This window comes from Thermobia domestica, chromosome 13 (genome assembly GCF_964235325.1).
Source record: "Thermobia domestica chromosome 13, izTheDome1.hap1.1, whole genome shotgun sequence".
NCBI lineage: Eukaryota > Metazoa > Arthropoda > Insecta > Zygentoma > Lepismatidae > Thermobia > Thermobia domestica.
This window is the reverse complement of record NC_137466.1, coordinates 150,602,874-150,622,568: the sequence shown is the minus strand read 5'-3', so window position 1 is coordinate 150,622,568 and position 19,695 is coordinate 150,602,874. Positions and strand designations below refer to the sequence as shown.

The 19,695-nt window shown below is 36.6% G+C and overlaps 1 protein-coding gene across 1 annotated transcript in view; it reads left to right on the top strand.

The window, feature by feature from the left end:
• The first annotated feature begins 1,172 nt into the window (after window positions 1-1,172).
• LOC145667819 (uncharacterized) overlaps window positions 1,173-19,695 on the top strand; it is a 37,164-nt gene continuing 18,641 nt past the window's right edge. Inside the window, exon 1 of the mRNA XM_081735252.1 lies at window positions 1,173-1,368. Coding sequence (XP_081591378.1) covers window positions 1,173-1,368 — 196 coding nt within the window. The remainder of the gene's footprint in view (window positions 1,369-19,695) is intronic.

Genomic DNA, 19,695 nt, shown 5'->3' with positions numbered 1-19,695 from the left:
GTGCATTATGCATCAACATTTATCCATTGGTGCAAAAATATGACAACGTTGATGCAGTGTTGCCATGTAAAGAGGCTATTTAATGCAAGTCTGTAAAATGGGTATTTTTAACAGAAAGGTGGCCCTTGCCAACACTGTTGTCGTAAAATTACTGCAACAGGTGTGTTTTAGTTTAATTATAGATATGCAATGAGAATTTGCACATAATAACCTGAGTTTTAATCGCAAAAATTTGAAATAAAAAAATAGCCACCTGCCAGCTGGCATAAAACCTCAGGTTATTGTATCTAGGTATAATTCAAACAATTGGCATGTATATTTAATTGAAAATAGTGTCTATTCCAGCTACCAGAGTACTTATATTGACGGTTACTGAAATTTTTCTGCTACACCTTAGTGCATACTGCTTTTGTACAGTAGTTTTGTCAAACTCAGCAACTCAAGTGAATCAGAGTGGAATAATAAGGCCTACTAAGAAAAATGCGCCATTTTTATACTTATACTGTATTTTAAAAAGTGAATAAATATGCAAAATTTTACTCTTATGCTGTAGGTCTTTTTTAAAAACGGTTGAATATATGGAAATCCTGATATAATAGATGGATACTTGACACTTTCTCTTAAATGGTTCTTTCAGAAAACCTGGCATCTTTTTCCTGCAGGCATCATTCGACATGTTTGTGGTTTTCAGAACAGACCGATGTTCACATGTGTGTCGGTCTGCGTATTTGTTCCGTTTCGTAAGTGAGAAAAGTCATATATATTCTCTTCAAATGATCCGAGAGACACAGAAGAGCGATTCAAGGACCCCGAGTTTAATATGACTATTGCATAATTTTATGCACTATCTCCTGAGTTTTATACAGTTTAGATGAAAGAGACAGAGTCACTGGACGGGCCGTAGAAGGTAACGCCTTCTCTGAGGAAATGAGCATTCATTTATTGGTAGTATCATTGGGAGATAGCTAACAGGATTTGTGTATTTATTGTCTGATTAGTGATTATGTAAATAATGAGGTGAAGTGCAATGAACAAAACACAAAAAGATGTGTCAGTTTAAACAAGAGTGTTATCTTCTGCTCTGAGGCCCTCAGAGCGGATGAAGATATTTGGAGCCCTGTTCGTGAAAACGAGCGAGTGAAGTAATGAAATCATCCACTATAGATGTATAGATGACGACTATAAATGGTTGTGGAAATCTGTGCCTGTTCACGTTCATGAACTGCAAGGAGATGGTCGACTGGCGAATAAGCGTAACGTGGCAAGGCTGGAGTCTGCTCGAGATGTCCATAGTGAATTGGATGAACGTTTCTGATACGGTGGTGAATATAACAAGAGCGAAGGTGGCACAGATGGGGAGAAGTGTTGGTATATCGGTGCGGCGATAGACTTCTTGTGTTGGAGTGCTAAGTGATAGAGAGTATGCAAGGCGTAAAGCATGTCATTCCAAGTCTTGTAATCTGTTATAATAAAGCTGATAACCAGGAAATATTTCCATGAGTTAGAGCAAGGAGTACAAAGTCCTTGTAAGTATAAAGTATCAGTCTCGAATTGAAGCCTCAGTGTCTCGTAAATTACGCAACAAATTGATTCCAAGGCGAATATTGGCTTCAAGGTTGGAGATACGAGCTTTGCAAGTGAGATATTAATGAAAGCTGACGCCAAAATAATTCACACTATTTTGTAAGGTTAATGAGGAATCTAAGAGAGTGAGATGTAAACACTCGAGTTTGATAATATTTGTTGTGTTAGAGTCAAAATAAGATCATTTGAGTTTTTGTTCCACTCAATTTCAGTTTCCATTTGAGACACCAACTAAGAAGTTTGTCAATTGCCGGTTACAGTTTAGTGTTAGTACGATCCACTGAAGAACATGTTACATACGCTATGTCATCAGCAAATTGTAGATGTGGTTGAGGTGGTTGAGGTTGTGGCATATCACCGACATATAAGATGTAAAGTAGGGGGTGACAAAACAGAGCCTTGCGGCACTCGTATTCGAAACTTTTTGCACAACTAGCACATATTTAAATGGTTTTCGTCAATATTTGTTAGGTATTTATTAACTCTATAGGTACTTCGTGACCATAGGGCCACGGTATGTAGCGTTCTATATTCCACACTTTACGGGCTGCTACTTTAGTACTATTATTCTCTTACTTCTAGTGAGCTTTCAAGGACAAGACCTAGAATCATAGCGCGCTTCAAGCGGCTTTTAGTGTAGAGTCCTCAAGTGGAAGAAATTAAAATCTCCAGAAATGTCAGCACCTAAGAGATGTCGTATTATTCTTATATTTCTAATTTTGTAGTTATATTTTACCCTGTCAATATTTATACTAGAAACATAAAGTTTTAACACTTTTTTCCTGTTGTATTGCTCCTTTTATATTTCAATAACAAAGACGGTCTTTTATTTAAGGTGACTATATGGTCACGCTAAGCATTTACATTTGTTTATTATGGTAGACATCATTATACTTATGTTTGTAAAGTTTCACAGTTTCTCAAAGGTTTCACAGTACTTGGAAACACTTTGTAAACTAGTAGGACATTTGTTATGTTTTATGGACAATCTTCCAGCACCAGTAAAATAATTTACCTTTAGCATTTGTTTTGATAATTTGTTTATGGTTATAAATTGACTATACATTCGACAAAAATTACTTATGGTGCAACTAATACTTTACTTGAAAATCGCATTCCAAAAGTTTGTCCTGTAAGTAATGCTAATAAATGAAAAGAACATCGAGGAACGTTTCAGTATGAAAATGTCAATAAAGGCGAAATTGCAGTAGTCAAATGAATAGAGAATTCAGCAGTAACAATCACATCAACTGTTCTTGAAATATTCCGCACGGCTGAAATCAACCGCTAAACCCGTTTATAAAATAAACAGGTTAAAGTGAGACGGCCAAAGATAACTACAGTTAGAGAGTATAACAGAAGGAGAACATAACAAATTTATGAGTGGAACCGACGAAATGAACTGAAATATTGGATGTCATAGAATTGGTATCCGTGGCAAAATGAGGTGGCGGCTAATACTTGTATTTGCACGGTCTGTATCACAGTAAAAAATGCTTAGACACTCGTAAATTGTCAGGTAAAAAAAATCCAGAACTCAATTTTCGAAAGGTCCCGGGTTCGATCCCAGCCCCCGCCAAGTGAACTTTGTGGTGGACAAACACCGTGTGCGTGGGTTTTCTCGGGGTTCTCCCGTTTCCTCCCACTTTCTTTATTCCACCATTTCATGCATTACTCATCATCACCGTCTCCTTTAGCATAATGATGGGACGTAAAACTCAAAGATTTCATTTCATTTTTTCAATTTTCGAAAAGACATTGTTCAAATATACCTTCTAAAATACCTGAATTAACGGAAGAGTCTCAGTCATTCGGAAAGTGACACATGAGTATTGAATGATGTTGGTTAGATATGGCGGCATGGTTAATTTTGTGGAGCTTCTGATTAGAGACCTGCTCGACCCGAGCCCAATCCAGCCCGAATGTACCTAGGCCCGGCCCAGCCCGGGCCCGAAAAGTTTTGGAGATTTTCGGCCCGAGCCTTGCCGGCCCGATAAGTTTTTTAAAATTCTTGGCCCAAGCCCGGCCCGGGCCCGATAAAGTTTAAAATTTTCATTTTGTAACATTTTTCACGGGCACACTTCTTCAACGTTTGCCTTTATTCTAATTATCGTTTAACGAAAGCCAATTATTATTTAAAGAATTGCAATTAATCGGCCCTAGCCCGGCTCGACCTGAAGAGGAATCAGTGTCGGCCCGCCCAAGCCCGGCCCGGCCCAAAGAAATAACAGAGTCGGCCCGTGCAGGTCTCTAGTTCTGATACACGAAAAAGTGCAATGTTCCCTTTTTCTTTATCGAAAGGATAATCTGACTCCACTAAACTTATTTTATATAAATCTCTTCCGATAACACACTATAATAAAAACTCGCATGGACGGGTCTTTGTATGTTAAATTATTGCTCATTAATACATTGAATAAGTATATTTTGATCTTAACTATTATAATTGTTACAATGTCGTACGGACGTCTTAACACTAGGATCGCATCTCTTCAACTGACTTATTGGACTCTTTTCCACGTTTAGTGTATCCAACTAGAATGTAATAAAACCAATTCAACTACTTCCCTTGTTTTCTTTTTTATGCATGCAAAAATAATTCTACTGATCTTTACAAAATCTTAAACACTACAAAAGTAAGATGTGCGATGGAGACCAGCATCAGCTTTGGCCTCACACAATGTAAAAAATGTAATGTTGATCTGTGCATCCCATTTTCCTCTTCTATCATACTGCGTAATTCGTCTTGAAGGTAAGGAATACATAAGATACAATGTTTCTTAATAATTGTCTCTACTCGAGATAAAGGTATCTAACTATGGACGTGCATTTTGCATGAGAGAAAAGAAAACTGCAAGATTAAAACACTCAATAAACTTGATTTTTATATACAGGCCGCGGTGGCTCAGTGGTAGAGCATTCACTTCTGGTGCATGGGGTCCCGGGTTCAAACACTGCTCCCGCCAAATGAACTTTGTGGTGGAGAAGCACCGTGTGCGTGTTTTTCCTCGGGGTTCTCTCGTTTCCTCCCACTTTCTTCATTGCACCATTTCACTCATTTCTCAACGTCTTCTTTAGCCTAACCGGCATAACCGTGGGACATAAAACTCAATAATTTCATTTCATTTCATTTAAATGAGAAAACATGAGCTTCTTCTTGGACCATTGCTGTAAATAGATGGTGATAGGAAGTTGTTAGCTTAAATCTAACTTATGAATTAACTTATAAAATAAAAGTCAAAAATAAAAGTTAATTACGGAAGGCTTCTTCCAGAATATAAATGGAAATCTACATTGATAAGGAATTATACGATCGACAACGGATGCAATATTTGCATTCTGGATGCTAACGGTAAAGTACAGCTAGAAAGACATTAATATGGTGTTCAATGTTCTAGAGACAGCTTATGATAGTGCGACGTGATCTGATTTCATGGACACTAAAACAGAAGTGTGTTCTGAACCCATATAAATTGTGTGTATAGTTCAAGATATATATATATATATATATATATATATATATACAAGGGCGGATCTAAGGGGGGGCTAAGGGGCTATAGCCCCCCCCCCTTGACGCTCAGGTTTACACTGGATAAAATGGGCTTCAATTCAGCTTTACACTGGATAAAACGGCAAATTATGGTTTAGCCCCTCCCTTGATCATATCCTGGATCCGCCACTGTATATATATATATATATATATATATATATATATATATATATATATATATATATATATATATATATATATATATATATATATATATATATACCTAAGTATATAACGGATGAAGAACAGAACTGATGAACGCGTACAGAATAACAGAAACTTTACACTTAAAGTAGGACTTCATGAGAGATCTAGTCTTAGTCCATACAATTTACAGTTACATAGGATACTCAAGTGTTAGCATCTTGGAATATATTATTTGCAGATGGCATCGTGCTGGCGAGTAAGACCAAGGGAGCACTGCAAGATAAATTAGATGCTGGAGGTTAGCATTGCAGAGGAATGGCCTTATAATTAGTAAAACCAGGACAGAATATTTACATTGTCCTTTTAGAAAGAAAAAAAATACAATACAAAAATACGACTTTACGAAGAAGGGGTAGTGATGACGAGATAATTCAAGTAGTTGAGATCAATACTGCAGGCAAATGCAGGAATAGAAGAAGAAGACGCAAACTACATAATTAGCACCTGCTGGACAAAATGGAGTGAAGCGGGAAGAATATTGTGACCCTATGGTACCAATACGCATTAAAGGGAAAGTTTACAAAACAGTATTGACATTAGCTATTTTATATGGAGCGGAATGTTGCACGGTAAAGAAGAAAGAGGAACAGAAATTGTGTGTTGCGAAGATGAAGATGCTGTGATGGAGGTGTGGGATGTCGCGGGAGGATAGAATTAAGAATGAAGTGAGCCGGGGAACAGTAAAAGTGAGATCAGTAGTAGAAAAACTACAAGAAAATAGACTGATATGGTTTGGAGATATAATAGGAACTTTGGAATACGTAGCTAATTGAGTGGATTCTATAGAACTGAATGGGAAACGAACCAGAGGCCGGCACAAGAAGAGGTGGTTAGATTGTGTTAAGGACGAAATAGTGCAGTGTGGTGCCACAGTGAGTATGACACAAGTTAGAAACAGATGGAGAACACAGGTCCGAAAAGCCGACCCCAGCTAACTAGGAAAAAAAAGCTATCAATTATTACTGGTAAACCAAGACTTATTTTTATTAACTTCTTTACGTAGCGAAGTTAAGGCTCTGCAGCCTTCTCCAAACACTTAGAGAGAGAGAGAAAGAAATCGTCTGGAATTTCTCGAAAACTACGCTTGAGAATTTGGTTTTCAGCTATAAATCATCGATCTACAAATATACTACTATATGTATCATATTTGGACAATAATATAGTCAACAAGAATGTTAAAGTTTAAGAATTGACCATCATTTGGGAACATATCTCTCTTAAACCGCACGATATAGTATGATCTTGTTTGTGTGGTAATGAAAAGTATGATGTATAAGAAGAAATTTAATGTCACTCTCATCTTCATGTGTGGCGTAGTTAGTGCACAGCATCAATTTGCAAGTTTACCAAAATAATCGATCTTTCTTGATTTTCTTCTAAAATGTACACTTATCAATATCATTTTGTTCATATGAGTAAAATCAAACGATTAGTATATGTCTCAACTTTGGGCATTTTGCATTGTTAAATATTATCAATATTTTCGAATTTTATATACTGAAATGTCTGTTCTTTTTAGGGGGAGCATTAAGTATGTGAAAAATATTTGAAGCCCTTTCCAACTCAGAATACGTATTTCAACGAAAGTGTAATGATTTAAAAAAATTAAGATAATCTATTTCCTGCATATTTTCTTATACCCCCACATTAGGGGATGGAAGGTAGGTGTAAACGGACAAATTTGCTGATAGATGTCACTACAGTCTTCGTACCTCATGTATTTTTTACCTTTCACGAAAATTTAATTTTTTACCTTTCACCTCTGGTGTATGAGATCCCTGGTTCGATCCCAGCTCGCGCCAAGTGAAATTTGTAGTGGACAAACACCATGTGCGTGAGATTTCTCGAGGTTGTTCTGTTTCTCCTCGCTTTCTTCATTCCACCATTTCATTCAATTTTCATCATCACCGTCTCCGTTAGCCTAGCCAGCATAACGGTGGGACATAAAAACTTACATTTCATGCCTTATCGAAGGCAACAGTCCGTGCCGATTTTTTTATTTAGAATTTTCTTCATTGTTAAAACGATTCAATTGTTGAAGGTTTGGATAACTATTTTAACAATGAAGAAAATTCTAAATAAAAAACTCGGCACAGGATCTTACCTTCGATAGATTATGAAGTTTCTTCTTTAAACATTAGAAGTCTGTAGGTTGAAATTTGTAAGAGAAATTGTGAATTTTTGTGAAAGGTAAAAAATACATGGGATACATGAAGACTGTAGTGACATCTACCGGAAAAACTTGTCCCTTTAAACTTACCTTAACCTCGTTAATGCAGTCAATCCGTTAACGTATTAATGCATAACGATGGATTTAATGGAGGCTAACTGTAGCAAATATCCCTTAATGATATTTGAATTCTGTATTTTGCCATAGACAGCTAAAGCTTCTGTCTTGATCGAGTTTGTTAGTGGAGTCAATATGACTTACCATATCCTTGTCTTACTTTTTTCCAATCTTCGCTGTTGATTTACCCTTGATTGAAACTCAGCTTCACTCGTTGTCATATGTGCAGGTTGTGAATGAGTAGTCGGCAAGGGAGCCGATCCTGGGGTCCGAGGGGGGGGGGGGCGGGCTCCCCAAAACTCATGTGTGCCCCCGCATTGTATTTATGAATATACAATATCTAGCCTAATTTAAGTGCAATTTGTGTTAAAGACATGCCTTCTGCATCTGAATGGGTCCCCCCAAATTTACAGAGAGATCGGCGCCCTTGGTAGTCGGTCTCTCCGATTGAGCAAGATTTGTTTATTGTAAACATTTTCAGAAGTTTGAACAATTGAGCCGGTCGAAAGCTTTGGGCTAGCCGATGAATCATAAACACAACTCTTCCTTTACGTCGAAATCTCCTTCTGATATAATTCTCATCAACTCAAATAACATCTCTGGTGTTCTTTTTTCCGGAATGCAAATTGAAATTCCTCCACCATCTCTTCTACCTTTCCTTCCACCAGTCTGTTCAGTATGAGATAATATTATTTCCAGTGTGAGAAATAAGGCTAATGGGGTTCTTTGCTTGCTTTTTCTTGGGCAATAAAACAATTGTAACACCATGAATACCTTTGGCCATTCTGCACACAGGTAGATGTTGAAGTCCGTACTTTCATTGCATTGTCCCCTAATCCCTTGAGCAAATATGCTGGTATATCGTTGTCTTCAGTGGGCTTGTTCTTTCACATGTGTTTGATGATTTGTACGACTTCGCTTTTCAATACACTGAGTTCCTTTCTTTATCATCCACCTCTTTCTGTGCTTTTGTCACAATATCTTTGGGGCGATTTATATATTACTAGCAGATTCTAAGGATTCTTTGATGAGCAGTGATTATATGACTTTGTTTGTTGAACTTCGATTCCAAATGTCCGTATAATTTGTTAGCTTTCTCTACTACGTCTTGCGCTTTCTGATGTGTGCCGCGCCGTTGATGTTCCATTCTTTCTTCACATGTCTGTTCCATGTACTTTTCTTTGGCTTTGTCCATCTCTCTCCACAATTTATTATTCAGCCTCTGTATTCCTTGATGTCTGTGGCTTTCGCCCTTCTGCGTTTCCCTAGCCCCATAAACATCGCTTCAGTTATCCATTGTTTCCTCGGTACTATTTTCATCTTACCAATGTTCTTGTGTAGTGTGTCTAGTAGAATCTGTTTAACTTTCTCCTGGCTATTTTCCACATTGCCTACCATATCATCAATTGCTTAGAATCTCTTATTTCACATTACTGTACATACTTTTTAGTTGTTCTAAGTTCCACTTTCGATTTCGTCTCCCATGCTTATTGATTCACTCTAAGCAGGTTTGAACTTCCACTACTAGGGGATTGTAATCCGAGTCAATGTTCACTCCTGGTAACGTCTTCACATCTCGTACAAAATTCCTGAAATATTGCTTGACAAGAATGTAATCGATATGGTAGCATTTGTTAACTCCTGGACTTTTCCACGTGTACAGCTTGTGTTTTTCGTCAGCACCATGTTATCTACAAAAGACTATAAGCACAGGGCTTCGTGCGTTTCTATTACCTAGTTTAAATAGTCCCACCAGCTTATTCGCACTTCCTTTTCCCTCTACCCTTTTTGAAGTCTCCCAATGGATCGCATTGACTTTACATCTTCTCTTCTGACGCGATATGTCATTAATCTGGTCATATATTACTTCGGGTCTAGGTCAAAACCCCCACAGCCAAAACTCCCACACTCAAGAAATGTCAAAACGCCCACACAATCGGTCATAACTCTCATAAATGGACAAAACAGCCACATATAGCAACGGACATAATCCCCACATAAATGGACAAAACTCCCACACAAATGGTCAAAACTTCCACATGCAGACACTGTCACAACTGCCACACAAATGGACAAAAAGCCCACACAATCGGACAAATGCCCCACACTCTGAAATGATAGTGATTCCACGTCTTTGTTGCGGCTCTTTATGACGCCCACTTCAGTGTTTCTGTAATTAGAAAACACTGCAAGAAGAATAGTTGCAACATCAGTTTAAGTGGAATAAAATATGTTATTAAAAAGTACAAGGGCAAGACATGCAACCAGGATCATTTGAGAGTGTGGGAGATTTGTCCGATTGTGTGGGTTTTTTGTCCATTTGTGTGGCAGTTGTGACAATCTGCATGTGGGAGTTTTGTCCATTTGTGTGGGGGTTTTGTCCATTTATGTGGGGATTGTGACCTTGGCTATGTGTGGGGGTTTTGTCCATTTATGTGGGGATTGTGACCGTTGCTATGTGTGGGAGTTTTGTCCATTTGTGTGGGAGTTATGACCGTTGGAGGTTATGACCGATTACCAGTATGGGGGGTTTGGCTGTGGGAGTTATGACCGTTCGTGCATTTGGGAGATTGGTCCGTTTGTGTGGGAGTTATGACCGATTGTGTGGGCGTTTTGTCATTTCTTGAGTGTGGGAGTTTTGGCTGTGGGGGTTATGACCATTAGTGTATTTAGGAGATTTGTCCATTTGTGTGGTGGTTTTGGCTGTGGGAGTTTTGACCTGTTCCCATTACACTTCTTCATTAACATCATGGTAGGTTGTTCGCATATACACTGATATTAGTGCAATATTCAATTGCTTTGCACTTAGTTTTACAAACATCAAGCGGTCACTGCACCATTTCACTTTATTTTGCTATATAGTTCTTTGCTATCGCGACAGCATTCTTGTTCTTAATGCCACCCGAATAGAATATTGTGTAATTTTGCGATACTATCTCACCTTTTTCTAACCATCGCTCTTCACTCGAACCAACTATGATCATTTACATTTAAATTTTAAATTTTTCAAGTTTGTCTGAACATCGTAAAGTTCGTATGTTCCAGGTTCTTGTGCTAAGATATAAGCTATTGTTATTATTATCTCCTTTGATGATTCTTACCGGAGTAGTTCCCACTAAGAAATTCAAATTGAAGACTTTTTAGCTCAGAAAGAACCATCATTCAATTTGTTTTTCTCCTTTGTACTTCCAGGAAAATAATGTGGTAGTATTCCTACTTTCTTTCCACATCTCCATGCCCTTGTGGTTCATCCGTCTTCTAGGACACTTTTCCCTCTGAAGGACATGAAGGTAGGTACCCTTACCTTTACCCACACATCCACCCTCCGATTAGGCCTCGCATTATACGTTTATGATTTTCCTATTTTAAACCATTACTGCGGCAAATCATTATATATTTACGATTGTTCCTGCTTTTCGTTCATTCGTTCCATTTTATCTTACGATTAACACCAGTAATTGGGAATTCAAATTAGATTTAAGTGTAGCATCCCTTTGAGCCGCAAGGCTACATGAGACGTGGAGCTACATCTGAACATGAGAATCGAACCCGGATATCCCATTCAAAAGACGTGTTCTTTACCTGCATAACTATTACGGAGTTCAATCGAGACTTTCATACTCATATCAAACTAACATTATGTTCCCAATAAATCAAGAAGGACCTACGGAAGTTTTCTCAACAATTTGTGTTGAAAAAGTTAGTTTGAAAGATTATATAGGCTTATTGTAGGTGCTTACATACGCTTTCTCAATAATTAATAAGCTTTGAAAAGATCAGTTTCAGAGACTACAAATCTATCATCTACTAGTTATTCATGCTAATTCTTTCTATTTTATTAGCGTAACCTGTCTTTTCTTTGGAAAGGAATCTCCATATATTAATATTTTTATACTGCACCATCTACTGAACATTTTCTAAAACAGAAACCAGAGTTTGTATTTCTAACGGATAGCTTGAAGACTATGGGACACAGTAATACATGTATAACAAAGAAATGTCACATGTCTTAGTATAGAAGAAAATGGAAAGTATGCAGGGAGTATGAACGGTTATATAATGAAGTTATTTCTCTTTCATGCGCCGTTCTATTTTTGGCATCTGTTTTTCATCTCTGCCGGCTAAATTTGCTCTTTTCTTTACTTACTTTCCTTGAAAGTAACGAAAGTTCTTTTCGAAACAGAGACACATGAATACCTTTAAGACTATTCTTGCCTTTAGCAGTTTCTCTTATTCGACTTTTGCGTTACCGACAGAAAATTGGAATATAACAACTTTTCAACCAGAAAAAGGAAGAAAATGAACTTGCATTGTGACGGGAGGAAAATGAATGGATTATAATTTAATTCAAAGTTCTGCTGCTTTCTAGTTTCTCTTTTGATTATGGGCTAGAGGCTATCATCCTATTCATCTTCTTTTGCAAATGCTCTTGAGGTTTCACACTATTTGCGTGGTATACTTTCTTTTTATTTTCTTCCTGCCACTAGACAGTGTACTTAGGATGACTGGGTTTCAAATTGTATGTAGCCGAATTCCATCTTAGAGAGTGTATCAACAGGGCCGGCCTTAGGTGGTGCGGGGCCCGATTGGGAACATGTAGCGGAGCCCTCAGGTTTACAACTAACTTGCATTAAGGTCTATAGAACCAATATACTATATATATATATATATATATATATATATATATATATATATATATAGGGTGTTTCAAGACAACACCGACAACGTTTGGAAGGTGATTCCTGACACCAAGATAAGACAGAAAGTATAGACCAACCTGGGTGCAAAAATGCTTCGTTTCGGAATTATAGGCTGCCGAAAACATGAAAAAACTATTTTAAAGGTTCATAGCTGCAAAACTATGGGACCTACAGTAGTCGGGCCAAGACTTCACTTAGAAACTAATATGTGACCTATCCAAATATTCATGTCTAAAAATCCTGGGGCACTTCCGAAACAATTTTTATAGACGTAGCTTGTGATTATTTCAAATTATATGACCGTAGCCAAACTCCCTAATATAAAAATGGTTGCGTGAGTACCGCAGGACTCTGAAACATGGATTTTTGGATAAGGCACATATTAGTTCCTAAGTAAAGTCTTGACCCAACTACGGTAGGTCCCATACTTTTGGAGCTATGAATCTTTAAAATTGATTTTTTCATGTTTTCGGTAGCGTATAACTCCAAAAGGAAGCATATTATGTGCACCCAGGTTGGTCTATACATTTTGTCTTATCTTGGTGTCAGGAATCACCTCCAAAGGTTGTCGGTGTTGTTTTGAAACATCCGGTATATCGCTCTTCCTCCTGATCTAGTGCTTAGCGCGTACTCCTGTTGTGTACATTGTCTCGAGCCTGATTCCCGGTGGGAGAGCATACAAAATATAATTTCATAATCATTCTCTTTCATTAATCGTCCATCTTCTAAAAACAAATTCTGGGATGTCAAATTAAAAAAAAATCATTTCATTTCAAACGTTTAATAGAGATTTTGCAGTCAGAATGAATGGCAGTCAAAATGTGCTCTTAAATAGGGCGTGAAAGTTATAGACTAAACATATATAAGTTACACCTTAAATATATATATATAACTAATTACATGAACTAACATAAATTAAAGGGGTACTTCCGGTTAACGTGGAAAGTTGAAATTTAGCATGATTGTAGCTTTCCGGGACTAACCGACAGAAAAATTGCCAAAAGTGAATAGTTTTAATTGTTGAGTGATCTAAAGGGAGGACGAAGAATTTCTCCATTTATTTAAATGACCTATAATCTCATGTTTGAGGTGCTTGGAATTAGAATAAAAACTTCAAATTCGGTATGCTTGTACGTTTTCGTTAGCATTACCTAAGCAAACCAGTAAAAATAAAAAATCCAATTTTAGAGTGGTTTTATGGGGAAATGATAAATCTCTCCGATGTTATCTATATGGGACACCTTTTACACCCCAAAACTATTGGGCACTTCCTTTAGGGCTACAATGATTAAATTTTATATGATTGTAGATTTTCGAGAATAACCGACAGAAGAATTGGCAAAAGTGAATATTTTTAATTTTTAAGGGTCTAAAGGGGAGATGAAGAAATTCCCCATGTTTTTAAATGGGCCTTTTTTGGACCTATAATCTCATATTTTAGGTACTTGGAATTGGAATACAAGTTTGAAATTCAGTGTGCTTGTACGTTTTCGTTAACGTTACCTAGGTAAATAAGTAAAAGTAAAACTTTCCAAATTGAGAGTGCTTTTACGGGGAACTGAGAGATCTTCCCTATGTTATTTATATGGGACACCTTTTACACCCCAAAATGTTTAGGCACTTCCGGTAGGATTAGAATGATTAAATTTGGCATGATTGTAGCTTTCCAGGACTAACCTACAGGAAAATTGCCAAAAGTGAATATTTTTAATTTTAAAGGAGTCTAAAGGGTGATAAAGAAATTCCAATGTTATTTAAATGTTTTCTTGGGATACAAAATTTTACCTTTTAGATAGTTGAAATAGGAAATAGGGGGTGCGCAAATACTCTCTGAATATAATATGTTTTACAACAAAAGTTGTTAACATTAACAGTAATAATAATAATAATAATAATAATAATAATAATAATAATAATAATAATAATAATAATAATAATAATAATAATAATAATAATAATAATAATAATTTGGTGAACAAATGGATCAACAAATGGAACGAATGAAACAGCTTGACAGTAAAATCGATCAACAGATGGGACAATTAAAGCAAGACCTTGGCGAACAGATAACACAACTCAATAGTAAAATCGACCAGACAACTCTGCGAATTGGACAAAGTGATCTTTAAATGGAACGAATTGTACATAGATTCACTGAAATGCAAAATTCCATCGAAATACCTTTAATAAATCCATTTTTATACATACGAATTGGCGAATAGCTTTGCACGTAAAAACATTTTATTTCTTATTTAGAAATAATTTTTAAGTTAACAATACCAATATTTTTGTTATTCTTCCCCTACCTTTTGTTCTTAAAGTGAGGTGTCTTCGAAGTTCATCTAGTTTATATTTTCATGTGCAATATTCAATTGTTTCTTTCGTATGTATGTGCATGTCTTCTTGTCTTAATTTATATAAACGTCGTGTTTTGAGCATGGGCAGATTTAAGGGTTGTCAGCTGTGGGGGCGGATCTTCCGGGGATTTGGAATACCCCTCATTTGAAGGGGATTAAAAAAAGGTTTCAGAAAGTTGTTGGGGAGGGATCAAAGTGTCTGCATGTCTCACCGTAACTAAAGAGAAGCTCTCCAGTGGTTTTCTGCCATTATGTAGAGAGAAATGCAATCTTTTTAAGGCAACATACCGTCACTGTATTTCAACATTTAGGTAGGCGGTATGCCAAGTCAAAATCATAATAAAACATATCGCCTTTGCTTTTTTCCACTTCGAATACTGACCCGAAAGATTTAAAATAAAATCAATAAACCAACAAATAAAAACAACTACATACAAATTTAAAATTACGACAGCAAATACGTCATGGTACATCAAGAAAAAATGTATTACGCTATTAACTTTAGTGTAATATAACATCAAGATAATATTAATATCCACATATTTACCTCCTTCAATATGACTACTTATAGTTACAATATCATCATTGTAATAAATGTATTGCTTAAAATAAAATTATATTCATAATAGCTTTCTGAGAATACGCGAGAAAGACAGGAGAATTGTCCTCCCATCTTCTGTTTCTTTACTTTCACCTTAAAACAGTTATGTCTTAAAGGGAATGCAATTATGTGACACTTTCCATTAGAATATTTCATCCAATATTTAATGTAGGTAAATCAGTCTAAAGATTTCAATCTTAAATTATACCATGATTATATTACAGGTAGTGACGTCATTAGGAGGGCTGAGTGAACTAGTCGCACTAAAAGTCTCATGTTCACACCCTTAAATTAATTTTGATTTACTCAATTTACCATTCGTTCTCTTAAGTATAATAATAACCTAATATTATTATTATTATTAATAATAAGGAATTAAAGAAAATAAATAAATAAAATATTGTAAACACTTTAAGACAAATTTTACGATGTCTGAAAATCCTAGGCTCTTGTACATAATTATAAACAATGTTAATGAAATTATAATAAAATCATTAGCTTAAACATTAGGGCCTAAATCTTGTATAAATAATTTAAACTTATTTTACAGTTAATTGATAGATGATTAGATAAATGTAAAAAGGTAGGCCTAAAAGAATCATTTACGGTCATAGGGAGACAAGAGGGCAGTTACTTCCCTTGGATTTTCTAAGTGTGTTCAGTTCTTGGAAGTATTTGGTCTAGGAATTAATTCGTGCGGGTGGACAAGAGATGGCGCAACGAACGGAGCATCCCACAGTTCCGTGTATCCACACATGTGTTGCAAACCCCTGTCATCGCGTATCGTTCGTAGTATAGGGCAGTTGATTAAAGCGTCAACAACACCAGTTTGTAGTTAAGTGAACATGGCGCAGTTTGTGCCTGATAAAGTGTTTTTGCGGGGTGTCCTGCTGCATTACTTTAACATGCAGAAAAGTGCGACTGAAAGTCATCGTATTTTGGTGGAAGTGTATGGTGACCATGCTCTAGCTGAGCGAACGTGTCAGAAGTGGTTTGCACGGTTTAGAAGTGGTGATTTCGGCTTGGCAGACCAAGAGCGAGCTGGACAGCCAAAAAAATTTCAAGACGAAGAATTGACAGCATTGCTCGAGCAGGATTCGTGTCAAACGCAGGAACAACTTGCAGCAGCATTAGGCGTTGATCAAACAACAGTCTCCAAACGCTTGAAAGCCATGGGAATGATTCAAAAGATGTCACATTGGGTTCCACATCAATTGAAAGACAGAGACGTTGAAAGACGAAAAACCATTTGCGAATTGCTGCTTCAACGACAGAGCAGAAAGGGGTTTCTGCATCGAATTATTACGGGTGATGAGAAGTGGATCCATTACGAGAACCCTAAACGAAAAAGGCCTGGGTGAAACCAGGTGAACCAGGTCCATCACAACCAAAACGAGATATTCACTGTGCAAAGGTTATGCTGTGCATATGGTGGGATATGAAAGGTGTGGTGTACTATGAGCTGCTGCAACCGGGTGAAACTATGAATGGAGAACGTTATCGACGACAATTAATGCGTTTGAAGGAAGCTCTGGCCAGAACACGACCAGAATGGGAGAACAGACATGATACACTTATTGTTCAACATGATAACGCTCGCCCACATGTCGCAAAACCGGTCAAAACCTATTTAGAAAATGTCGGATGGGAAGTTTTACCCCACCCGCCGTATTCACCGGACGTTGCTCCTTCGGACTACTACTTGTTCGATTGCATGAACAACGATTTGATTGGACAGCGGTTTACTTCTTCAGAAGATATCGAAACATGGGTCTCTGAATGGATCGCTTCCAAGGATGAGGACTTCTTTCGCCACGGAATCCGTACATTGCTTGACAAATGGGCGAAAGTGGTGGCTAGCGATGGACAATATTTTTCGTAAGGTATTTATGTATTTTGTGTTTGTACTACAGCTTCAATGTGTGCGTACCAACCGCACGAATTAATTCCTAGACCAAATACAAGTGAAGACATATTACTCACACTATAGTACTTCCTGTATCTATTTTAAATACTATGTTCCTTATGCAAGGTCGTTTTGACGTATAATTAGTGCCATACTAAGGGCTTGACTACTGCATGTTTCAATGGTTAGTCAAGTTGTTAGTATGACGCAAATTACATGTAACAACGACTCTGAATAAGGCTCCATAGTACTATATTTTATTTACCGTAGTTAATAAGGATATGTGCGTAAACAATTGTTGGTTTATATGATTGTTATATACACGCCTCGCATATGTTCTTACGTAGCAAATATATTGATTAAACAGATATAATAATTGTACAGATATTTTGTCTAGTAGTGTGATATATATGTATTTACTCATACCTATAGGGATCACCTGTTTTCGTTCATGGGAGCGAAAAAAAAGTTTCATTTTGCCGACCAGTGTAATGTGCATTTCATTTACACTGATCTTTCTCAACCCTTAACTGTGGTCATTGAACTGAAACACTATGTGAGGACGCTGTTTGCGACCGGGCGGATAACATTGAGGACTTTTTTTCTACTGTGTCCATAAGCAACACGTGCAATTGACTTATTTTTGTTTGTTCATCCATTCCTATTTCAAAGATGTATTTGGCAATGACATTCTCTAGCAAGTCGCGGAAGGGTTGTTGCGAGAGGAATGAAGTCTGTAACATTTGTATTTTGTCTATAAGGTGGGATTGTGGAAAGACAGCCGCTGTCTTTAGTCATACTGCCTTAGTGCTTAATATAACATCTATTGAAAAGCTCAATTTTCCTACATTTTATCACATATTCGTAAAATCTCCCTTTGCACCCCTCTTTTAAAAAATCTTTCCTAACTCTCCCTTCGTAGTGGGAAATTTTGTGAGTATGGCATTGGCGCCAATTGATGTACGAGTCCATTTCAATTGTAAAGGGATGTTTTACAGCCATTCACGCAAAAATTCGACTTCATTGTCTTTTTCATATATTTTATCTGTATCTGAGATTGTACAATATTTATTTGAAGCTATTTGGAAAATTTTTCATCGTAACATATTCTCTAATAAATATTTACACTTAAAACATAAAATTCCTTTCCCAGTTTGGCGCCCTCTTTACCTTTCATCTCCGGCCCTGCATAGTAAACATGTTCGTATGAGAACAAGCGCAAACTGGGAAAGTATTGATGACTGTATTCCAAGGAGTACAACCTGCAATCTAGTGAACATATTTTAACTTGTAATACGATAATTGGAATCAGTCAATTGACTCAAGCTTGAGGGGAATTAGTTCTCACATTGTTATAATCATTTCAGTGTCTGGTATGCAGACTTACTATAGAGATAAATATTATATGTATTTTTTTAAAAATAAGTTGATATAATTTATATTTTAAATCGCTATGTTACAACATACATTGAATATTAGGCAGCAAAACTATACTGAATATAGACAGCAACAAGAAATTTAGGAATGATCAAAAATGCATTAAAACATTGTGATCTTGGTCAATAATTAGTTTTTAGATCAGAGATCAAAATCGAGTCATGACCCATAAACCGAGTTTTCGTACTTTCTACGGAATAAGCATATCATACTGAGTTAAGCGATAGTTTAGTTCTTCAGATATAAGATCTACAAGAAAATGTTCGAAAGAAATATATTGGATATTTTGATCAAAAACGAAATAAAGAATCATGCACTGTAGTTTTAATTACGTCCGGTAGGTGTCAATTGCTGGAAGAGTTTACTGGCATCAAATGGCGAGAAGTATAACCTCTAATACCCTTGTAAAAAGAAAATTAAAAAAAATTAAAAAGTTCGTTTTCGCTCAAGAGTTATCATACGTCCTAACGCAGTGGTTCTCCGTGTGGACACTCTCGTTTCCCTAGGGGGCACTGGAACTAAAACGGGCCCAACGCACTATTTGAGGGTGTGTGAAATTTCATGACATTTTATTTTTCTTATTACTGAACGAAAGTCCTTACAAATTATCAAAAGTTTAGAATTTTTAGAATTCATTATAATTATAGCAACAATTTTCTTTCACTATATATAGACAGCAGGAGGGGAAAAGGACATTTTTGTCCTGCATTCCACTTACGACCCTCTTTAAAATACTTTCCTCCGTTCTATACATCAGTATTGTCAGCAGTAAATAATATTGTCAATGTCACTTCGAAGAGTTTCAGTATTATTGGTTATTTTGGTAGTTTTTGGTGCACTCCCCCGTTTGGTGTCATGGGTAAATTTTAGTCTGCAAATAAGGGATAATAAATTCTACAATGCGCCAATAGTAACGGAAATACAATGTACGTTTCTAAATGTTATATAGTTTACCTTTGTGTAAGTGTGATGGTAATGTACAACATAGGCGATGACCTTTATTTTTTTCAATGGGTGCGGACGCTTCACTACTTATAAAATAAACCACAACATTTCGTAATATTTT